The 25,663-nt window shown below is 37.8% G+C and overlaps 1 protein-coding gene across 4 annotated transcripts in view; it reads right to left on the bottom strand.

The window, feature by feature from the left end:
• Positions 1 to 25,663, bottom strand: part of BICD1 (BICD cargo adaptor 1) — a 246,770-nt gene that overhangs the window by 17,006 nt on the left and 204,101 nt on the right. For 2 of the 4 annotated variants that reach the window (XM_047066739.1, XM_047066740.1), the window contains exons 5-8: positions 21,806 to 22,900; positions 16,760 to 16,911; positions 13,888 to 14,205; positions 12,725 to 12,918 (exon numbers count right to left, since the gene is read on the bottom strand). In XM_047066739.1, coding sequence (XP_046922695.1) covers positions 12,725 to 12,918; positions 13,888 to 14,205; positions 16,760 to 16,911; positions 21,806 to 22,900 — 1,759 coding nt within the window. Of the gene's footprint in view, positions 1 to 12,724; positions 12,919 to 13,887; positions 14,206 to 16,759; positions 16,912 to 21,805; positions 22,901 to 25,663 lie in introns of those variants that run through there. The other 2 variants (XM_047066742.1, XM_047066741.1) reach the window with 2 other exon arrangements.

Genomic DNA, 25,663 nt, shown 5'->3' with positions numbered 1-25,663 from the left:
GCAAGGCCCAGTTTGGAGCAAAAAACAGACTAGATGAACAGCATCGGAGCAGCAAAAAAGTACTTCACGTGAGGAAAGTTTATCCCTTCAACTAAAAAAAGCAACAATTTCATATCCACTAAAAGTAGGTTTATCTAAAATGACAGTCCTGTTTCTAAACCAGTATCCTGCAAAATAAACACACACATTTTCATATAAATCAATGCAAATATTTGAAATTAGAGTTGTTTCCTTTAACTATTTTAAGAGTAACAATCTGATCAGTCCGTTTCTTGAGAACCTTCACTGACTAATGCCATTACCTGAGCAGTCCCCCTGAAGGAGATCTGATTTATGGTCTGGACACATGAAAGTGACATAACCTATACACCAAAAAAGAAAAAGGAAATCTCCAGAGTCCAGTAATGAGCAAAATGGAAACGAACTTGGCTTTTACATGTACAGTTCCTAAAAACTTTGGATTTGTGATGTGGAGAGCACATTAATGACTGTTTCTTTTTGGCTGAGAGGTGACAATTAAAGGACCATAAAATTAAGAGTTTATATGACATCTTTATGACTTTACTTTTTTTAGAGTAAACAAGAGAAAGGAATAAAGTCAACTGTTTGGTGTTTTTCCTTTTTCCTCTCATACCTTTCAAGCACAATACACTGAGGAAACTGCCAAGATAACCAAAGAAGCATCAATAGATGGTGGAAGAGAGGGGTGTGTAGAAGAAGGGACATACTGTTGCACAAAAGGAAAGCCAGGGTGGCTCCATTGTCATGTAATGAGTATCACCCACGGTCAATCTTTTCTGGTCGATGAGCTGTACAAGTTTAATTACTAGGTCACTGTAAGTAGTCTGGGTGCAAGTGCTATGGAACTACCTTTTCACTACTTCATTTCAAGCAAGTGTAGTCTTCCCATGAGCATTACATCTACCCATTATTTGCACCATGCTCCCAGCAGAATTCAGGCTGCCCCTTCAGACCCTGACCAACTTGCCCAGAGCTCAGGAGAGCCACTGAAGCCAGTGTTAGCACGTGGAAAGGTCCGTTCCCCAGCTATTTATTAATGCCTCCAGAGAGTTTGGTGATGGGCACCAAAGAAACAGATCTAAATTAAATCAGTGGCCTCCATATCATGTGTAATAATCTAGGTATGCTTTTAGAAATTGAGTCCCATCAGTTTTGGGAAGGAAATCAAAGCATTAGCACACTGCAAGAATTCAGTGTGGGACACTACTCTTTTCTGCCTTGTACAGTCAGTTCATAACACACAGACACTTCAGACTGTCAAACAAAAAAAGGTTGTTCTGTTTAAGATAATGGGAATATTCCTTTTTCTTGTTGGAAAGTGTACTACTTGTACTGAAATATTTTAATGTTTTTACTTGCAAGTCTATTTAGAAACATGGTTGTACACAAGCTCCAGTCCCGATCATGAAGGGAATAATGTGTACTCATAGAATCAGAGTCTCCAGAGTTGGGAGAAGCTCTGTCCATATATCATTATGAATGTAAAGGAGAGTCTACTATTGTTAACCTCAAGATTGGCTTCACTGGAGACCCATTGTGGCTTTTTCTTATGTTTTCTTAGAGTTCTTTGTAGATATAAAGCATCCCTTTGAAAGCTGAAGTTTGGATTTAACATCCCGGGAAATGTTTATAATCAGAGGGGTTTTGTTTTAAAATAACAGAGGTTGTTAAGTAGTTGCAGTGAGGGCAAACAGTAGAATACAATAGACTAGTGCCAACAAACAGGATTAAATAGTGGGAGCATAGCAAAGAAGAGGCTGATGGCTATTCTCCCCTGGAATACAATGAGGGGGAGGTCCCAGCTGCCCAACAGAACAGAATACTAAAACTCTTCTTTTGCATAAGGAGCTTTGGGATATGAAGGCAAGGTGATGCCAGTGCTAGACAGTTGTAGCACCTGACACCCACAAAGGATACCCAAGATACTAAAGGTTAGGTGCTGTAGGTAACTGATGACAGGTTGGCAGAATAAAGGCTGTTCCCTGACTTGAGTTGGGAGCATGCACAGGTAGATCATAGAGAACATGAGCAATTTTTAAATTCAGTATTTGGACTAGTTGGTCCTTTAGTGGCAGAGGCTGGTCAATTCAGTGAGTCGGAAGCAGGATCTCTAATCTAGAAACTTATCCTAGAGGTATACGTCTCCTTGATGTTTTCTATCTGCCTCCTGATATTTTTTAGTGAGCTAGAAAGTGTCATTTGGGCAGAATCAGAAGAGGAAGGCAGTTATTGCCTGGAATGTCCTGTGTCTTTTGTGTGTCCCAGCCCATTTATGCCCCTCCATTATCCTTCTGAACTTAGCCAGTTTATGGAGGCCTCTATCTTTTTTTTTCTTTTTTTAATGTTTACTTATTTTTGAGACAGAGAGAGAGAGAGAGAGAGAGAGAGAGAGAGAGAGAGAGAGAGACGGAGTGGGGGAGGGGCAGAGAGACAGAGGGAGACACAGAATCCAAAGCAGGCTCCAGGTTCTGAGTTATCTGCACAGAGCCTGACATGGGGTTCGAACTCACAAATCGCGAGATCATGACCTAAGCTGAAGTGGAACGCTCAACCAACTGAGCCACCCTGGTGCCCCTGGAGGCCTCCATCTTTAGCTGGACTCTAGAGGACACAAGTATGACCTGACCACTTTTGCCCTGAATATGCAATAATTAGGTATATCAAAAACTATATTTTCTTTCACTTAATGGATATATTGGGGAAGATTTTCATTTTTTCCTTGAAGAATTTAACAAGAAAATTTCAATTTCTGTGGGTTTAAAACTACATACTTATACTAAAATAGTCAACATGGAATAAAAAATATTGTCTAATCTAATATGTACATTCCTGCCACAATGTTGTTTTCCTGAGGATCCCTTCAGTAAATTTTTTATCACTGCTAATTTTGCTTACAATGCTCAGATTTTAAATATGGAATCTTTCAAGAAAATTTAAGCTCTGGATAGTATACCTCACAGAGGAGGGAGTAGGAAACAAAGACAAAAATAAAAATAAATTAAAATCCTCTGGTCATCAGATGTTCCATTAAATTCTGCATTATTTATTGAGTGGCTTTAGTACGCACCATGAAATTATTTATTTAGTATTGTCTTTATCTTCTCTGTTATCCTGGACAAAAGGAAAATACAGGGGACCCACCTGGAAAGAGTTTTTTTTTGTGTGTTTTCAGTCTATATATGGTGTCATTAAATTCTGTCATTTAAAACTAGCAGGATGCATTATAAACATTTTCAATGTACTCCCTACTTAAATAAAATGGACTTTTTACAAGCTTGATTATACCAATTTTAGAAAAATTCAGTTGTGTTATTATTTTAAGAATATTTAAGACATATGGTTTCTTAGGATATACCTAAACAATAGGGATTAAATTATAATACTGACAAAGATGCCTAGTAACAAATAAAGGAGAAATATAAAGAAGAGTATACAAACATTTAATATGTTCCTATCTAAAAGAGCATTGCCACCAATCAGGGACAAACAAAACAGAATAAATCTGCAACAAAAAACATTTGGCCCAATATCTCATTTTTAAATTTATTTAGAGAATGGGGGGAGGGGCAGAAGAAGAGGCAGAGTGAATTATCAAGCAGGTTCCATGCTTAGCATGGAGCCCAACACGGGGCTCCAAACCCACAACCCTGGGATCATGACCTCAGCTGAAATCAAGAGTTAGATGCTCAACTGACTGAGCCACCCAGGTGTCCCCTAGCATTTCATTTTAAAAGAAAACCTAAATATGTACCATCTTAAGTCTCATTTTAAAATTAGATGTTAGTGAGTAAAACTGAAGTTTCTGTGCAGAAATTATATGTAGTTAAAACTATTGGTAAGCAAGAAGGCCTAGAACTACACTGTTCAATAAAATACTACCAGCCAAATCTGGCTATTGAGCACTTGAAATATGGCTAATTCAAACTGCAATGTATTCTAAGTACAAAATATAGGCTGAATTTCAAGGACCAAGAAGAACAGAACATAAGATATCTCACTAATATTTGCTTCTATTGACTGCATGTTGCAATGATAATAATATAGACACACTGTGTTAAAACATATTGCTAAAATTAAGCTCATGTGTTTCTTTTTACTTTTTCTCATACGGCTACTAGATTAAAATTACACATCTAGTTCACACTATCTTACTACTGAATAGCTCTGGTCTAGGAGGTGAAACATCTGATGACTCCCATTTTATTGAATAGCAAGAAATATTTCTATTCTACACATGAAAACATTTTTAAGATTTTGTAAAGGGTTCAAGTATATCTTCCTTCTCCTCATTAACATCTGGTTAAAAATAAACAAAAAGATGAATATTGATATAAAGGAAGCCAAGATATATTAAGTGAAAAAAATAGCATGCATAACAATGTTTGTGGTTGTGCCAATGTTAATACATACATATATAATATATACTTGTGATTATATATGTACGTATTTATAGATATTCTCTTGTACATATAGAGAATGTTTCTGGAAGGACATGAGAAGGAGGCTGGGAGAGAGCTACCTTCTATTTTATATTCTTTCGTACCTTTTGAACTTTGGACCATCATTATCTATTGAAAATATACTTAAAAACTATTTTAAAAACATATAAAAAGGAGTAAGAGTAAAAAATGAGGAAAGCCTACATATTTATATGCAATCTTTTACTCTGTACTACATGGATTCATAAACTTTGCCTCTAAAGTGGATATTTTCTTATAATTGCCTTGATTTTTAAGTACCCATATATAAAAACAACCAAATACAGGAACTTCAAGATTTTATATATATATATATATATATATATCACACATTGTCTGAATAAAACAAGAGAAGTGAAGACCCCACTTGAAAAGTTCCCAAATACAACTGTTATGCAGATTTTATTCTATTACCTACATTACATCACATCTGAAATACACTATTTCTAATCTACACATCAGAAGAACTACATGTATAGATGATAAACTACAATAAAGCCAAGTATTTTGAGATACCGTAGAAAATTTCGACTGATTATCAATTATCCACCAAACTGAGGCCAACTATGTGCCACGAACAGTGCAAGATCTTGAGGAGTAAAAGATCAAGGAACAGGGTTCCTGCCGAAAACCTTATAGATTCATAGAGGAATCTGATTTAAGACACTGTGTCCATGCCACCTGTAGTGAGGCAGAGAGGAAGAGGAAGGCAATTCTATCTAGTGGATACAAGGGATTAGAAAAGTCTTCATAATTTGTGTAATTTATGTACCCAAAGGTAAAACTGGTGTATAGGATACATATAGGTTAAACACTTTGTAAGAGAAAATAAGAAAGGGGAAAACTCTTAAAATTCTAAGATATTTTTATACAAAACTCGTTATCTAGACAAAAACCAAAACATTCAGCTAAATTAGAGAATATACAGGTATTTCTCTAACCAAACCAAATATAGAGCTATTGGGAAAAATAAGCTACATTGTTCAGTTTTCGATCGGGTATTTTTCAATTTTCAACTGGAATTTAATGAAGAGACACATCTCTCAGATGACATTCTTTTTTTTTTCTTCCCCCAGATGGCATTCTTAACATTGCATATTCCAACTCAAGATCATTCATTCTACAGTAAAAGATTTCCTATAAAAATGGAATTGCTCCTTGAAAGAAATACTGAAAAGAAATGTGAGGGTGTCGGACATTTCCACTGTAAAATGAAGCATGACTAACCCAGAAAAATAAAAATACTCCTGCAACATACATGATACACTGAAATTTGGAAATCTGAACCAATTTCTAATTGCATATTACATCGGGGCAAGACAGAAACATGTATTTTTCGACATGTGATTGGTAACTTTCTGAATTGATATTTTTGTTAAATATTTATTTTTGAGAGAGAGAGAGCGAGTGGGGGAAGGGCAGAGAGAGATGCAGAGAAGAGAATCCCAAGCAGGCTTTGCACTGTCAGTACAGAGCCTGATATGGGGCTCAGACTCACCAACTGTGACATCATGACCTGAACCGAGATCAAGAGTCAGACACTTAACCGACTGAGCCACCCAGGCGCCCCTGGATTGATATTTTTGATTTAACTTCTGTTTTGTCAGATTCAAAGTAAGGGCAACATGGACCAGCATCAGAAAACACCCAAGCTTTCATCTGTAAAGAAGAACTCTATAGAAGCTATGTTAAGAGAAAATACAAGCCCAAAAGATTACAAGCTTCTTTTTTCTTAAAAAATTTTTTAAATGTTTATTTATTTTTGAGAAAGAAAGAGAGAGACAGAGTGTGAGCAGGGGAGGGGCAGAGAGAGAGAGGGACACAGAATCCGAAGCAGGCTGCAGGCTCCCAGCTGTCAGCACAGAGCCCTACTCGGGGCTCAAACTCATGAACTGGGAGATCATGACCTGAGCTGAAGTTGGACGCTCAACCGACTGAGCCACCCAGGCGCCCCAAGGTTACAAGTTTCAACAGAATGCTGTTCACTCTGGCTATTTCAAGAATTAAATCCTGTTGGGGGCGGGAAGCATACTGATATGGGGAAAGGGAACCCACAAAAATGGAGAAGCCTCTAAGGGAAAAAATAAGCTTTAGGAAACAAAAAAAAAAAAAAACACCATTGAGGCTGTTTGTTAGTTCAGGAAGTCAGTTCAAATAGCATTCACTGAGCTCCTTCTACCTACAAAATGTGGGAGGATGAAGGAGACAGGCTGTTAAAGTAGGCTGTGGGTACACAGGACATACCAGCTGTCGGGTATGGTTGGACTTCTCTACATTCAGACACATGTCAACATTCACACTGCTCCAGTTTTGACTTCCAGTCTCTACCACCTCTCATCTGCAAATTTCAGACACTGTATCTGCTTCTTTACCTTAGGTGTTGGCACATCCAATCCATTCTCCACCTTTTATCAGGGCAATCGTATATAATGAAAACCTGTTCTTATTCTTAAAACAGTCATCTCTGCCAATGGAATAAAGTCCACTCTCACTAACCTGGCCGTCTGTTTTCAAGTCCTTGCTTGTCTTTCCAGTGTCATTTCCCATCACTCCTCAGTCCTGCTGCAATTTCTAGTTCCCAACCTCATGGCCTTTGTATTGGTCGACCTCCTTTCCTAGGAGGCTCTGCTCATTACCCACACCTGCATCCCTATCATCTGCCCATCAACATCTAGCCACCTTTCACGACCAGGGCTTGCATTTCTTTTCGGAGAATGTTCCTCAACACCCAAAACCCTCTGTTCATTCTGGGAAAACCTATTAACACCGTTACTTATTTGCCTACCTACCTCCCCTACAGACTATGAGTTTCTTGAAGCACAGGGATGGTGTTTCACTTACATAACATATTATGTCAAGAGCCAAGAAAAGTGCCTGACACATAATGGTAGCTCAATACATTTTGTTACATTCTGATGAATGAGTGAGTGAGCAAATGAGTTAAGAAATATGGTTTTGATACATGCTTAAGAGCATAAACTGCAATATAAAAGACAGACAAATAAATGTTTGAATGCAGTGAAATTTTCACTAATGAACATGTTCGTGTCTATTGTTGACTATACATCTGAAAGGGTGATTGCATATCTAAGGTTAACACATTTCTGTGAGCTGCTTTAAACACGGGTAAGATCTAAAATATCATACAAAATGTTCAGATTTCACAAGAATACCATTCTCTCACACGAGTTCAGTAATGGTGTCAGAGAGAGGGAGAGAAAGAGAGAAGTGTGGAGGGACAGAGGGAAGTGAAATGATATGGGAAAGCAAAACATCCAAAAGAGAAAGCTCCTAAACGGAAAATGCAGCACGAAGAGCAAACTGCTTAGGCTGTTACTTCAAGAAGAGAGTTCCAACTTGCTTTTGTAAGTTTGAAATTTCTTGTGTATCCTGTTGCAATACTGTGATTTATAAGAAAGATTTATTTGGTCTTTGTCCATAGTTCCAGGTTCGCAGCTCTCAAAAAAAAAAAAAAAAAAAAAACAAAAAAAAAAAACCCTTGGAATTTCCTAAGTGTTGGGAGTGACAATGGTGTCCCCAGTTATGTTAATAAAGTGACTTTTGGACTCTGCCTAAGGATGGAGGCTGGTTACCAGGAGAATCAAGAGAACTTGCCATGTGATTGGAGGTTTGGAACTTTCAGTCCTACCAGGCTCAACCTCAGGGGAGGGGAGGGGGCTGGAGGCTGAATCAATCACCAATGGCCAATGATTTAATCAACTGTGCCTGTGTAATGATGCCTCCAAAAAACCCCAAAAGGACTGAACTGGTGAATGCCTGAGGAGATTTGGGGACAGCAGTGTGCTCTGGGAGAAAACTGGAACTCCCAGTTCCTTTGCCATACCTTGCTCTATGCCTCTCTTCCATCTGGCTGTTCCTGATTTAGATTCTTTTACAATAAATTGGTAATCTAGTAAGTAACATATTTCTCTGAGTTCTGTGAGCTGCTCTCGCAAATTAATGAACCTGAGGAGGGGGTCATGGGAACTCTGATTCATAGCCAGTTGGTCAGAAATATAGGTAACAACTTAATTTATGATTAGTATCTGAAGCCAAAGTGGGAGTCATTGGAACCCCTAGTCTATAGCCAGTTAGTTAGAAGCACAAGTAATAATCTGGCCTTTCAACTGGTGTCTGGAAGCAGGGAGCAGCAGTTTTGTGTGACCGTGGAATGCAGTGTTATTTCTGGATACACAGTGTCAGAATTCAGTTGAATCGTAGCACACCCTGATGGTGTCTGAGAATTGCTGGTTGGTGTGGGGAAGCCTCCACACAGACACAGATACACACATTGCAACTGGGTTCAGGAACCTAATTTACCTGCGCAAATCATGCAGTCAAGTCTTTACTGAAATAGCAACTCTTACCTATACGTTACACGGATTTCTTTCACATATTCTGGTAGACTGATTGTAAGTATTGATGAAATAGTAAGATGTTATTATTGTTATTATTATTATTATATAAATAATATACAACCATTTATATTATAAATAATATAAAACAACTAATGATTTTATAAAGATGCGCCACCTGCTGCCTGATTGTAAACTCGTTGATGACAACAGAGTCCCTTTGGATTCAAATTCATCAAGGATGGTAGCCATATGTGTGAGGACACTACATTTTGTATGCCATGATAAAGATAAAGTCATCAACAAGAAAGTCAACAAGCTAAGGACAGAAACTCTGGAATTTCAGGGGATGAGGCAGCAGAAACAGCCGAAATCAGAAGCAAAGGCCAAAATTTCCTCCAAAAGGTTATATTAATGTTGAAAATTAATTAGTACAAAACAATCTATTAATTTTGAAAATCAGTGCCCCATCCTAGAGTTGATTCTCCAGAAACTGAGAAATTGTAGCTTGAAGAAGATGGGTTTTCTCCTGACCATCTCAAAGAAATAAAATCTATTTGAAAATATACCTTATATATGGTAAATAATATTTTATGTTTTGTGTTTTAAATTTTTAAATGAGATTTATATCTGTCATAATTCCTCAACAAAAGGCTTCAAAACAAATTAAACTCTTTGTATGTCTACTGAAATGATTTGATTAATTTAATTACTTCAATGGTCCTCAATAGAAAACCCACTTATTAGAATAATAATAATCACCTACAACAACCTATTAAAAACATATTTCAGAAAACTTATCAAAAAACATTCTAATAAGTTAACAGGGAATTGTCCTTTTAAAATGATGAACCTGGGGCGCCTGGGTGGCGCAGTCGGTTAAGCGTCCGACTTCAACCAGGTCACGATCTCGCGGTCCGTGAGTTCGAGCCCCGCGTCAGGCTCTGGACTGATGGCTCAGAGCCTGGAGCCTGTTTCCGATTCTGTGTCTCCCTCTCTCTCTGCCCCTCCCCCGTTCATGCTCTGTCTCTCTCTGTCCCAAAAATAAATAAATGTTGAAAAAAAAAAATTAAAATGATGAACATATATTGTTACTAGCTAGTAAATTTTATAATTATCAGTAACTTATAGTAAACTCACGAATAAAAAAGACTAATAAAATCTATTATTTCCCATGGGTTTAAAATACTTCTTACAGAGAACATTGGACTGGATATATATGGTATATTTTCCCTTTCTCAGCTTATTGAACATATTTTATATAGTAAAACCATTATAAATAATACTTAATATGTCTTACCCAATGCAGTTCAGCCTAGGAAAAATAATATATAGTGTCAATAACCCTAATATATTTTTTGAAGCTACAATTTGGTATAGGTAATTAGTCACTTTTTATAGTAATTGATTTAACCAAAACTTTTTAAAAAATGTTGCTGGGTTGCTCTAAAAATTGATTAAGAACTAATCTGGTTGGGCCCGTGGTATAAAACTGAAAATTCCTTAGGCTATGATAACAGCTTTACTCCCTCCCCTCTTCCATTATTTTAACTTCAAATAAATGGTTAAAAATGTAAGGTTTATCGATATATAGTAAGTTGTGATTAAAATGATTTTCTGGCCTAGTGATGATTCTGAATGCCACATTCTTAACATCTCTAATCTTGTATAAAATAATAATTTCTAAGACCAACGGCATTTTCTGGTTATTTGAAACGCAAGCGTTTGAGAAAACATAATGCTACTCTCGTTCATGTAGGCTCACTAGCCTTAGAGTTGCAAGATGGGTACAGTGTGCAAAAAGAACTAGAAACATTCAGAATGTGTGGAAAAGGGAAAAATATTTTGTGAGACTCTTAGTACACTGATCTATCCTCTTTGACAGCAACATCAAAACGGAGCAAAAAACAAAGATTTTCATCATTGTAACCCAGTGATCTCACTTGAGAAAAAAACGAAACTGATGAGAAGTTGAATGCATGAGGGTATTTCTAGCAGCACTGCAGAAAATAACAAAGAATGAAAAAACACCCCAGCAGTTAACAGGAGAAGTAGAGATTAAAGGAATAAAATCTGAAATAAAATTTATGATACAACCTTTAAAAATAAAAATAGTCGAGGTAGTAGCATAGAAAAGTTTACAATGTAATGTTAATGGTTTCGACAATGTAATGACAATGATGTAAATACACATTAATGTAAATAAGGATCAAATGATCATACACAAAATGAAAACAGTTATTGTTAATATTTATTAATTTTTAATCTTACTGATCGGTCACTTTTTAATTCAAATACAATAGGGTTCCTAATTAATCATAGGATTTCTTTCCTAAGTTCCAATAGATAGTGCTACTAAATCCACTTGGAACACTAAAACAACTTGAAGTGTTTTATTCAAGTTAGATATCCTGATGAATCACAATCGTTTTGGTGATTTACAGATACTTCAAGGTACCTTCCAAAGGGGTCTGAAATATTAGGAAATGAGCTATGAAAGTAAGAACACCTGGCAGAGTTGTAGGTTTTTATTTGTTGTTTTTGTTTTGTTTTGTTTTGTTTTTTGGCATACATTTTGGCTGTTATGCTCTCCCAACTCGTTATCATCACCCATTTGCTCAAACATTCTTAGAATGTTGATTATGTGCTATAAATTTCCACACCACACCTTTTCATCCCAATCAGTAGGCTGATTCGTGAATCATATGAGGATATTATTACAGATCCAAAGGCAGAGGTTTCCAAAAAGGAATTAAGGTAAACATCAAGTAAATGAGGTAGGTGAGACAACTAAAGTGAATTAAAAAAAAAAAAAATTCTGTGGCAAACTCAAAGGCTATAGTAGGGTCCAGTAGATAACAAAAATGGGTGCAGCAGGCTGGGTATCAGTACTCGGGAGTAAGGGGGCTGTGGAAAAGTGCATAAAAGCAGCAGCCAGTACGAGGCTCTGACAGGTTATTGACACGCATGGACACTGACCTCAGGCTGTCAGATATTCAGAATCTTTCAAGGGAGGCCAGAAATATAGATGCTCGTGTTGACAACTAACTTGAATTAGTTTTAATTTTTCATTCCCTGTGACAACTAACCATTATGCTGCCTTTGGGCTTATTTTGTTTCATGGACTTCCTGTATGACACCTTTGACCTATAATTAGCATGCAGGGATTTCTCAGAGGGCTGAACTTTATTTGCCAGAAGTCACATAGGAAGCTCTTCATAGGAAAAAATTTTTATAAAGAAAAAGAAAAATGCAAAACAGTGAAGCTAAAAATAAAATGTGAGCATATTGGTAAGCATAAATCAATAAGGGCTTGCAAACTACAAGAATATTACATTAAGATGTAAATGTTCCAGAGGAGCAAAACCTTAGCGGATTTTACTTCTATTTTCTCTATAGTGATTGAAGAGACATTCTGAGTCACTACAAAAGGAGATTAGCCCCAAAGGCTTTTTATAAAGATAGCTCCCTTGACTGAAACTACCTTAAAAAATATCAGAACAAAATGACAAAATTTGATCAAGATGGAATCGCTATGAGCTACCACGCTGCAGATAGGACCCGGGGGGTGTGCCCTGCATTACGCCTGTTGCTAGGTTCCCTTGACCTATCCCATTCCTTCCAACTCTCATTTTCCGTCATTGGCTGTTAAAAGGAATTCCTTGGAGACTCCTAAGGAATGCTCGTCTAGCCGAGTCAAGGAGGAAACGGGACGCTAGGCATAAAGGCATTTTTATGTTAGCTGCAGGAATTTACCTGTGGTCCAAGTTGGACTCCGTGGATGGGTGGACATGAGTGGTTGGGAGGAAGGGGGAGTGGTCTACTCAGCTAATCATCTGCATCACATGCACCCAAGGAAAAAATGTTTACCTGGTGGAGCCACGGTTAACCTTTTTTCCTTGCTGAGCCGGTGCCCTTGGATGAATTCATTCATGGAAGGGGGGCCCTTCAGAAGAAATGATTCTGTGGAGGTGGGATCAGGGGGAACTCTTAATAAATTCTGTAGGTAGGTAGCCCCTGAAGTCCTGGGACGGCTCTGATCACAAAGGGAAGGTGAAAATTGTCTTGCAGGAGATCCAAGAAAATACATATAGGAAACAAAAAAGTTTTACTTTAATTACCTTTCAAAGCCTCACCAGTGACAACATTATTTACATTGGCATTTAATTTTTTTAAAACATGTAAGTCAAGATTTTTGCTTTTTGCTTAGTTTCCATACCAGGATACAACCCTATTTGGAAACTGTACTGGATACTGGAAAAGAAATTTATTATCGTTAGTCAGTTTGAACCGCAAATAGAAAATATTTATATTATTTGATACTTTACTGAAAATTCCTAAAATACAAATTTTACCATTAACTGAAAATACAGGGTAAGTAATTCAACATCCAGGACTCTGTAAAAAGGTCACCAAATCAAGCCACTAATAACCTTGCAAATGATTTCTTTGAGCAACATTCACATACGAAATGAAAAGGCACAACAACCTGCTTTTAAGGAAAAGACTACACACAATCAATTCCATTTGCCTAAATATAGACATCTCCTTTGAGTCAGTTGTCAGATTTGGTAATGTGGACAAGCTTCCCTAAAAGAACATATTCATATCCTTGCCGCATTAAAGAGAAGCTGGTAACTAGCACCATTACCAGAGGTACAATGACTTTTAAATGTCACGTAAAACGCAGCTTCATTCTTAATATCCACCTTTTTTTGTCTATCAATTTTTAGGTTGGAGGTAAGGGAGAGGCAAATTTATGCATACAAAGAACAGCAAAAATGTTGACAGATACTCAAAAATTATATTATGGTTAATCAAGACGTGGGGCATGGGGGACAGAAAGGAACAAATAAACACGATTATCAAAAGGATTTGATTTGGAAGGGCCAAGCAAGGCCCATTTATACACCCACTCCCAGTTTTTCTCTTCCTTCCCTTCCTCCATCCTCCACAATAAGAGCACATTAATTTTTGCAGTTAACTAAAAATCTGGCCTCTGCACCATACTATGAAGATCGCTGCATGCATACCTTTTCCTCTGAGTGCCACTGCTGACCCGAATGTTGGGTGTCTGTGGGCCCTGACTATGCAGGAGGTAAGTGTCTATGGTGGGCACGGTGACTGATGCCTCCCCACTTACTTTAGGGCTGCCGATCTTGCTCTTTCCAAGTTTGCCTTTGCTGCGTCGGGACTGCTCATGGTCAAACTCTAAGTCCTCCAGCCGCTGGGTCAGGGCGAGTTTTTGCTGGATAGCCATTCGTAACAAAGTGTTTAGAGTCTTCTTCTCATCCTCTGCAGCTGCTAACTGTCTCTGCATCTCATCCAACTGTGTGACATACTCATCACATCTAGAACCCAAACAAAAAAGTGGTCAGGAGAAAATCTTGGGGACACTAAATGTGGAACTTGAGTTGAGAATTTCACTGGAATTTAGATTTAGAACACTGGTCTTCCCTGAGCAGAATGGAGGTAACCTATTACAGTGGAAAACTGGAGAAGGTTCAAGAACTGATGGTTCTTCCATACCATGGAGTGCATATGGGGACACTCTTAATGGATGACATCTTAAACCCCAGTGACAGAGTTATTATGGAGGCTGCTCCATGGTGGCAGAAGAGTGAACTGTAACATTTCAGGTAACGTTCACAGCATCTTAGATGTGTTACAATAGCTTCTTCTACTGTGTAACATGATCTTCTTCAGAGGAATGTGACAGGTTTATCATAGACTAGGCTTGTAGCATGCAAAGGAATAATAGTGTTTATAAAGAAAACATTTCCTCCTTTATCTGTATTTATAGGTTTTACTTTGAGTCCCCATTGCAGCTGCACTGTTTTCAATATGGCAGATTTGCCTGAATTAGAAACCTGAATATTTTCAAAGATTTCTTAACCAGAAGATAAAGCCATAGATGTCAAAGAAAATCAAGATTTGCATAGGGTTTGATACAGATATAGCAGGCTGTCGGGAACATCTTTCTTCGGCTTTGATAGTTGTGCTGTAGCCAAAAGATAAGCTCAGTGATCTTTTTTCCCCAACAAAAGTAAAATCTAAGCACACAAACATTTGGAAGGGAGGCTTGATCACACAATTTTCAGGGTTTTTTTCTGAGTTTACTTACCCACTAACATAATAACAACAAATACTCTTCATGCACCAGCTGAGAGTTAATGACTTGATGGAGATATCCAAAATGTGCCGTGCAAACTTTGAAATTAAGATAAGCCTTGCAGCATTTTAAAGAAAAAACAGACTCTAGGTGAAAGAACTTGAAATGCAGGTGGGTCCCATTTTTGTTAAACTTAAATGTCAAGAAGCATAGTAGGGATACCAAAAGAAATATTGCGTCTTAGTAAAATACGAGGTGGGTTTAACATCCTGGATTTATTTTAATTGGTCAGATAACAATATTTTTAAAAACACTATGGAGCAAGGCAGTTATTATACCTAAAAAATCAAAACAAAACAAAACAAAAAAACAAATTTCTGGTTATTTAAGCCAGATTAAGACTATAAATGTCCCATTAAAAATATTTTGACTTCTGTTTAAAAGAGGAAATATATATATTTTAATTCTACATGTAATGCTGACTGATTTCTTTCATCAAAGAGGGGAGCACTGTGTACCATCCCCATTCTCTATCCTGCCCCCCACGGTGGCCAGAGGTGTATAAATATATCCACTCTATTCCTCAAACTCTCCCAGGATCAGACCCAGAGGTCAGCTCATTCAGGTCTTCTGCATCTCTGTGGTTCACCAAGTACTCAGCCCTCTAACGGCCATCACCAAGAGAGTCAATTACAAAGTATGAGCTTGAAACTTTTCTCTCCTCCTATGCAAGAAAGCCGGACAGATTCCAGGGCTCCTATAAAACCCAGGATTTGTTTTGTTTTGTTTTTTACATTTATATCAGCTACATATAAGTTATCTACTAAATCTGCAAATAAACCCATAGTTATGCTTTATGAATTTTGTACCACGTGTGTATTATATAAGATACATGACTGCTTTTGTTTTGGCACTGAATTGTGACAGTCAAAAGGGGATGGCGACACTATTGAAAATCTCAAGATTTTGAAACCTTTTGGTGGGGAGAGGTAGTCACTAATATTTGTCTAGTTAATTAGCATGGCAATGTGAAAAACTTGGTGATAAATACAATTACATTTTAGAAATTATAATTTAGGAGTGCCTGGATGGGTCAGTTGGTTGAGCGTCTGACTCTTGATTTCAGCTCAGGTCATGATCTCACAGTTCATGAGATGAAGACCCACGTTGAGCTCTGTGCTGACAGTGTGGTGCCTGCTTAAGATTGTCTCATTCTCTCTCTCTCTCTCTCTCTCTCTGTCTCTCTGTCTCTCTGTCTCTCTCTCTCTCCCTGCCCCACTTCCCCATTCATGCTCTCTCTCACAAAAAAAATTATAATTTAATTCATAGTGTATTAAAGTCCAAATAATTAGCTGATATAATGAGTACTTATATTCATCATGAACATGTCTTTCTCATGCAATACTTACTAATGATAAGCATTTTTATGTCACAGAAATAAATTTCAGTGGTGATAATACAATATTTAGCAATTTTAAGAAAAACATTTCCTCCCCGTTATCGGAGGCTTTTTGGGGGGGGGGTCCTAATTCTTTTTGGCACATAAGCTCTAGGAAAAAATATCTATTAATTTAAAAATACTTCTATGTAAACGAATTGCTTGATCCAGTGTGTCCAGTAGAGGGCTCTGGAACACAGCACACAACATTTTGCCTTAGGTCAGAGTGGAATCTCAAGTATTTTCTTCACCCCTCACCCTCTTAGATGGCACACCAAGAGGTGTGCATGTGAATGTGAATTTTAAAGTCTTTCTCCCAAGCACCCCACCTCATCTTGGAAGAAAAAACTGTTACCTTGTTGCAAACATTGCTCTCAGGGATGAGAAAGTTGCTGCATCTTCTTTCAAAGCCTTCAGTTCATTTCTAAGCTTCGTCATAGTTTCAGTCACCATTGCTTTCTCATTTTCATATTTGTTCTTGAGATTAGCTAGAGCGACCTCAGCTGTCTGAAGCAGAAAAATCACAACGCTTAGGATTTTCGTATCAGGAAAACCTATCATACAGATTTTTCCATGCTGGGTCTAGGACTTTCTTTCATAAATGGAAAGTGAAATTGGTTTGGTTAATTTTATATAAACATATATATGTACCTGGACGGACATAAGGCAGTTTTTCTTTAAAATCCATAACATGGTTAAATCGCCCTGGAAGCCAGCTGTGAACCAGAGTATCAGAAGCTAAGGAAATGATCGTAGTTCAGAAAATATTTTAATGCAGATTCCTGAGTCTGCAATTTTTCAGACAGAAAGGGAGCTAAAATTAAACTTTATCCAAGAAGGATTTTATCAAGGAGAAGGCAGTAAAGAAGCACAGCTTCCAAATGAAATACAACAGAATGCGGGGCGCCTGGGTGGCTCTGTCAGTAAAATGTCTGGCTTCAGCTCAGATCATGATCTCATGGATCGTGAGTTCGAGCCCCATGTTGGGCTCTGTGCTGACAACTTGGAGCCTGGAGGCTGCTTCAGATTCTGTGTCTCCTTCTCTCTCTGTTCCTCCCCCACTTGTGCTCTTTCAAAAAAAAATAAATGTTAAAAAAAGTAAAAAAGAAAAAGAAATATAACAGAATGCAAATATTCTTGCCCCTGTGCTCTAGGGGCCTAAAACATAGAATAAAAGACACAGGCCATTGCAATTTATAGTATGAGTACACAATAAACTATAAATCCATATTACATGTGTAAGGAAAAGAATTCACAAGGAACCGATTACTTCCTGCCTTTGCATACAACTTCAAAACAATAAATTATAGTCTAATTTAATTCTTCACAATTTCTATAAAAAGGAGAAATTCCAAAATGTTTGAATGAATTAAAATATCCCTTTGAACTTAGAATTTGGGCATTTCTGAATCTTTTGGAATTAACAGCATTTCAAACTGAAAACTAGCTTGACACACCGTAAGAAGAAAGAAAAATGTTAACTGAATCAATGTATGAAATCAATGTGTATTCAGGGACTGCCTGTTTAATGCACAGCACATGGTATATATATATATATATATATTGAAGCCAAACAGAAAACATACCATTTAAAAAAAATTTTTTTTAATGTTTTATTTATTTTTGAGGCAGAAAGTGACAGAGCATGAGCAAGGGAGAGGCAGAGAGATAGAGGAAGACACAGAATCTGAAGCAGGCTCCAGGCTCTGAGCTGTCAGCACAGAGCCCCATGCAGGGCTTGAACTCACAAACCACGAGATCATGACCTGAGCCAAAGTCGGACGCTTAACCGAGTGAGACACCCAGGCACCCCGAAAACATACCATTTTAAACAAACTGTTAACTGCAGCTTTTCAGAGTGTGTAAAAATACTCAATACTAATGAAAAAATCCACTACTAAAGAAGAAAAATCCATTGCTAATGGGATGTTCCTGGTTTTTAACATTTCCTTTTGTGCTTAAAATGGACAGCTTGAACTTTCTTATGCAAAGTGCCAATTTCTATCGAGATACCTGGATTCTTTTTATAATGAAAACAATGTTAGGATAGAGTAACTTGTTAATGTCTTGATTCCAAAGTAGCTTCTTATAGGTTTTAATTGAATTTAAATTCAGATTAAAATGAGAATTTACTGATAAAATATTTTAGCGTATTCTGTAGCTATAACTCAATGGAATCTTCAGAAATACTATCGATTCAGAAAATTATCCAGAATGCAGAAATTGATCTGGGGAGAAAAATGGCAGTTTAATTTTTTTTTTAATTTATACATATATTCATATAGAACCGTTAATCTTAAGTTGTGAAAATGTAAGTGTAACAAATTGGTAAGCATATGAAGCCAAATGGTCAGTTACCCAAGGGGAGGAGAGAAGGGAATAACAGAAGAGCAAGATATGAAATAGAAGCACAAACTCATTTATTATTTGTGAGAAATGCCCCCAAAGACTCAGTTCTGTTTGTAGACTTGTTGGTCCAGACTGCACAAAGCTTTTTCAGAAGTTAGAAACTCTAAGTATCTTCAGCCCATGAGTAGATTTGCTGATGTCTGCATTTGCTACATTCTCCATGCTCCTTAACTTAACTTTGTAAATAAAAAATCTTGCTTCCAGCCACAGACATCTTCACAACCATTCCCTGAATATATCATTCTATTCTTTGACTTTCTACCTACTCTTCTTTCTGCTTGGAATTGTTTCTTCCTCTCCTGGAAAACAACTCCTTATCCTTTAACAACAAACTCAAGTAAAACTGCTTCCATGAAGTCTTTTTTTTTTTCCTAACTCCTTTAGGAAACATCAATTGCTTCCTAGGCAATGTTTCCATAACTTCTATTACAGCATGTATAATATCAAACTGTAATGATCTGTTTCTTTCCCAACATTCTCACCAGTTTGTGAGTCCTATTCTGAAGGGCAGGGACCATGTATCAGTCTTCTTTGAATGTTTAGCATCTAGCACAGTTTAGTACACAGATGCTATTTCATAAACATTTGCATATTTCAGCAGAAGACACTGTGCATACAGAAAAACCTGAAGTCTATGAAAAAATTCATAGAGAATGCAGAATGTCTATTTTTAAAACAAGAAGATTCCCCCTTTTCCCTTTATGACAGAATTCTTACCTTAATCTTAATAGTGAACATTCCACAATGTCTAAACATAATGGATGTCATCTGCAGACATCTGAAGTTATTTATGGCACATAAGCATCATAGCGATAGGGCCAACATCATTAAAATGTAAACTAAATGCATGGCTAGAAATGTGTTTTCATTTTATTTACTGAGACCATAAGGTTTGTGACGCTAGTGTAATGCAAATGGTACCACAAACCACTGAGAAAATAAAAATTCAGCCAGGAATGCTTTGTATTCCTGTATTGCACTGAATTCCTATGATACTGTTTATACCTCTCAATGACATGTCCTACTCTGCAAACAGTTAACAGGCATGTGTTGAACTCCTACTAGATTACTTGGTCACTTAATTGGCATCATTATCTACCACCTGCCTTGAACTATGTAATAAATGAATGCTCATTCACAAATTAGTCTTTCATGGCTTATCAACCATGCCTATCTATACTTCTGCATCATTTAAGCATCTTGTGACTTATAAATCTAGATTTCTAGGTTGTTCATATTCAACCTTCAGGAAGAAGTCAGAGATGCTATTTGAGTGGCTTGAGCAAGAATGCCCAGGATATTAGGTCCTTGATAAAGGTTGTCTAAGCCTTATCTAATGTGGTTTTTAGTGATATGGTATTGGTTTTTTATGATTACTCTAAATAACTGGGTCTTTGGATTGTAGTAGTTTATGGTAGCAAGTTATTTTTTTTTAAGTTTTTACTTATTTATTTTTTTTTTTTTAATTTTTTTTTTTTTTAACGTTTATTTATTTTTGGGACAGAGAGAGACAGAGCATGAACGGGGGAGGGGCAGAGAGAGAGGGAGACACAGAAACGGAAGCAGGCTCCAGGCTCTGAGCCATCAGCCCAGAGCCCGACGCGGGGCTCGAACTCACGGACCGCGAGATCGTGACCTGGCTGAAGTCGGACGCTTAACCGACTGCGCCACCCAGGCGCCCCATTACTTATTTATTTTTGAGAGAGAGATAGAGCAGGGGAAAAGCAGAGAGAGAGGGACAGAGAGAGAATCCCAAGCAGGCTCTGCACTGACAGGGGCTCGAACTCAGAAACCATGAGATCATGACCTGAGCCAAAACCATGAGTCGGACACTTAACCAACTGAGCCACCCAGGCGCCCCACAAATTCTTTCATTCTGACCTCAAATTGGAGTCAGATCTCTCGCAAATTCTTTACTCATCCTAATCTCTTCTATTTCCTTGAAGTGATGGCACAAAAGAAGGTCCTAATTTGTCCTTAGATTTATATAAAACATGTTTACAGTGCAAAGAAATTACTGCTTGTGGGACAGACCTCCCAATTATATCAGGGGATTTATGGGAACTAAAGACAAAGACGCTAGAAAACTGTACTGTGGATGACACAATATTGGTGTGGCTTCCCTCATATGAGGGTAAAAGGAGAAGGAGCATTGCATCTGAAATTAACCCTCACCCCCCAACACCAGCACTGCCTACATTTGCAAGAAGGCATTTGATGCTTTCCCTTTATCAACACCCTTTATCAGCATCCTTCTCAAATGTATCTTTTAAGGTTTATGTTCCAGAGAAACTAAACAGAGGTTAAAAATATTTTCCCATCTGTATTTCACAGCATTCTCACCCAGGTAAAGCTCAAGGGTGGAAAACAAATTCAGTCACAGAGAAGATCTAGGAATTAGTCAGGTAGGGTCATGTTGTAGCATTCCTGCTTATTCCAGAAGGACAAGATCTATGCTTAGGAAAAACTTTCCACAGCTTAAGCTAGGTGATGAATTAACATCGCAACTGAACCTAAATTTCAGATACGTGGTCACTGGCAGAGCTTGTAGACATTCTATATCTCTCTCTAGAGGGCTCCCCTCTGCTTGCTCTGGGGCTTGCCAGAGTGTCTCCCTGGTATATGCTGCCATGCCAGCCCATTCAACCCCTCTCCATCTCCTGTTTCCACACTCAGTGACTGCTGGACTCCAGCTAAGTACTGCCTGAATTGCCTTTCTACATCTGCAACTAGATCTTCCTCTTGGATCCTGCTTTAACTTCCTCACCTCGACCTCCCCTAGAGGGGCATAGCTACTCTCCTGTATCATCTACTCACTCACTGAAAAATAATTATTACATTCTGATCTGGCACTGAGACGTAGTTTGATTTATTACTCTGCTGACCAGGAATGTGAACTCTCACCCTGATGATAACGGACACTAAAACCATTAAAGAATTAACTAGTTAAGAAAGTGTTGGCTAGCGTGTGTTGTCAGTAGAATGAGATCACCTGTTTGTTGGCTTTCAGTACTGCTCTCAGTGTGGCAATCTGCTCCCGTTTGGTGCTCAGCAGGGACTTGAGCTTGAGGATCTCTTCCATTAAGGCTTCCTTGTCTTTATCAATCATGGGGGCCAGCTCCCGTGCTGCTGCTCTTTGACGAGACAGTTGCAAGGACCGGTCCACAGCTTTCTGCAGATGTTTGATTTGGTCCCGGATTATGGCATTAAGGTTGTAGATATTCATTGGCTCTTTGCGGATGTCACTTGTATCCAATACTGGAGATGATGGTGGGGCAGTAATAACAGGAGAGATTGTGGGGGTCTTGGTTGGACTTGGTTCTTTGCTGGCCTCTGTGTTTTCTTTTGAAACTGGTTCAGATGAGGTCCTTGTTTCTACTGGGGATGACACACCCCGCCTGGCTAATCGTGGAGACAAAAGTCCCCTGGGATCATCAGGCCCTTTCAGGCTGCCACTACGAGTGACTCTGCTTTGCCTATAGTAGTCCAGCATGACCCTGTTGGGGGTTTCGTTATTACACAGACATACATGGTGGTAAAGCTGGGCTAGCTCCTCACTAAATGTCACCAGCTCATCCTGGGCTGTATTAAGGGTATTGTGATTTTCGTTGGCTATGCTGGTCATCTTTTGCAACTCCTTCTCCATGTGGGCCATCTTCTCTCCACTCTCCTTGGTGGTCTTTTCAAGACTTGTAACCTGCTCATCATACATTTGGATCTTACTCTCATACTTGGCTTTCTCATCAGTATAGTTTTCTACAGATTTATTATATTTCTCCTTTAAGGCCTTAATTTCAGCTTTCAAATCAATCACCTCAGTTACTGCCACCCTATACTTGCATTCAAGGATCTCTAAGCCATTGATGTCCACCTCATAGTCATGGGCCTCCTCCGCTGAGTCCCGGCCCTTCTCCCCATCCAGCTCAGCCTTGAGTTCTTTGCTGCTCTGTAGGCCTCTCATGGCATTAACGTGTTCTGTTAGCCGGTGCACCCGTTCGTGCTGCTCTGTCAGCGCCCCCTTCGTGTGTTCCAGCTGCGTCTGTGACTCCTGGAGATTGGCCAGAAGAATGGCCTTTTCCCGCTCTACCTGTGATGGCAAGAAAAAAAGTGTCTGAATGATTTCAGTGCAATGCCAATGACGCACTTGATCCATTCACAGTCAGGCATGTATACATTTAAAATAACTGTAGCAGAGCCAATGTCCCCATTATTGCAAATTAAATTGGAGTGTGTTTTCTTACTTCAGCAGTTCTGGTAAGTCAATCAGTCTAAAAGTACATCATTTTAAAAGAATTATGCTATGCATATTTACTCATCCAAATTCTCATGCATTATACACATACACTCATGAAACCTGAATGTTATCCAAACAATCTTATTTTTATCTTAACATCTTGCAGAAAACACAACATGACTTCAAGAGATGGTACTTAGCACTGTCTTTATTTTCAGAGCCTTGGAAAATATATGCTCCTTAGTTCATGTGGGATAAGTGACTGTCTCAAGGTGCCTATGAATCATCCTTTCCTTCTGAGAGCTCAACCAAAAATCAGATTTAACACCTAAGGCTTTAACTTACTAAATAATGCTGGGAACACTAACCATCCCCTTAAAATAAAAAATAAGCATTTGATCTCCAAAACAGACATGCTCAAAATTTGATAGATTTTAATATAAAAACACAGAGTTTTAGGGCTAAAAGAACAATTTATAAACCATTTCAATTCCTTCAGTCCAAACAGGAATTTTAAAAATTAGCAATATATTTGATTAACATGACAGTTTTGTTATTACATAGGTAGTATTATTGTATATTAAAAAAATTCTAATCTCAATGTAAATACTGTCTCACTAAACCTAAGTTTATAAAAAGGCACCCAAGTGGCTCAATTGGTTAAGCATCCAACTTGTGCTCAGGTCATGATCTCACAGTTTGTGAGTTCAAGCCCCACATTGGGCTTTGTGCTGACAGCTTGGGGCCTGGAGCCTGCTTCAGATTCTGTGTCTCCCTCTCTTTCTGCCCCTCCCCCACTCGTGCACTGTCTTTTTGTCTCCCTCTGTCTCAAAAATAAATAAACGTTAATTTTTTTTAAAAAGCATAAGTTTATAAGAAATTATAATAGGAGAATTTTTTAAGTTTATTTATTTGTTTTGAGAGGGGTGGAGTGGCAGAGAACGAGGGAGAGAGAATCTGAAGCAGGCTCCATACTGTCAGCACAGCACAATGTGGGGTTCGAACTCCAAAAACCTGAGCTGAGACCAAGAGGCAGATGCTTAGCCAATTGAGCCACCCAAGCACCCCTATAATAGGAGAATTTTAAAAAGCATTTCCTGGGGGTGCCTCAGTGGCTCAGTCAATTAAGCATCTAACCCTTGCTTTCAGCTCAGGTCATGATCTCACGGTTTGTGGGTTCAAGCCGTACATCAGGCTCTGTGCTGAGCATGGAGCCTGATTTGGATTCTCTCTCTCCCTCTGTCTCTGCCCCCCCCCCTGCTCTCTTTCTCTCTCAAAACAAATAAATATTAAAAGTATATAGGGCACCTGGGTGGCTCAGTCGGTTGAGCATCTGACTTCAGCTCAGGTCATGATCTCATGGTTTGTGAGTTCGAGTCCCATGTTAGGCTCTGTGCTGACAGCTCAGAACCTGGAGCCTGCTTTGGATTCTGTGTCTCCCTCTCTCTCTCTATCCCCCCCCTCACGCGTCATGTCTCTCTGTGTCTCTCAAACATGAATAAACACTAAAAAATTAAAAAACAAAAAGTATATATATATTTAAATACATATTTGTGTTAAATATATATATTTAAAAGAACATTTTCTTCCCTCAATTCAGGTAATCATTATGAATTAAAAGTTTTTACGTGATTATGACATAAATGTGTTTTTAATAAGCAAATATTGATATTGTTAATATTTGATATTATACTAATATATAGCATAATAATATAATACATAATATAATATATTCTATAAATACAGTATCAATATATTGATATTACTAATATATTGATATTATTATTTAAATATTTAAATATTATTTAAAGATAACAGCTTGATGTTGAATGTTTTTATAACTAAAGTAATTTATCAATTTGAACTTTAAAATTTTCCTGAATCATACATTATATCCCTCCAAACTTCTAAATTCCTAGGGGTTAAATAAAATTATTATTATAATAACATGATAATATCAATTATTAAACTATAATTAATATTATATCAGCATATTATTTTAGGAGATCCATAGCTATCTATAAATTTGTAATACAGTAGAGTAATATTTTTATGATTCTTTGTGATACTTGATATCCTTCATATTATTATCATATATAGAGAGTCTTCACTTAAGGTTCTAATATGTATTAATTTCAGTGACCATCGTTAGTTAAAACACCAGTCCCCCAAAACACAGTTTGAATTTTGATGACTGGTACATTAACTGTGAACAATGTGTAAGGTATAAACTTTGCTGCTTCAATATACAAAATCATTACATAATAACATCATGACCAGTGAACAATTACATTACTTCTTCCAAAGTCTTTCAGTGATTGGTCACTGCATATCTGTTATTCAGTTCATTCACAGACAGCAAAGTGTAGTTGTGTTGTCTCACCATCTTCCAGTGATAAACCCACATGATGTTTCACAAAAATAGTCCAAAGAGGGCATTGGGAAAGAAAGAAAGAAAGAAAGAAAGAAAGAAAGAAAGAAAGAAAGAAGAGAAAGGAAAGAGAAGAAAGGAAAAGAAAAGAAGGGAGGGAGGGAGAGAGATGGAAAGAAAGAAAAGAAAGGAAGAAAGGGAGGGAGGGAAAGTGAAAAAGCAAAAAGAAAAGGAAGGAGGGAATG

This window comes from Lynx rufus, unplaced genomic scaffold, assembly GCF_022079265.1.
Source record: "Lynx rufus isolate CCGP_SWC_20201006 ecotype Redwood Valley unplaced genomic scaffold, mLynRuf1.p SCAF_7, whole genome shotgun sequence".
NCBI lineage: Eukaryota > Metazoa > Chordata > Mammalia > Carnivora > Felidae > Lynx > Lynx rufus.
Note: the sequence above shows the minus strand (reverse complement) of the source record. Positions and strands in the feature narration are given on the sequence as shown.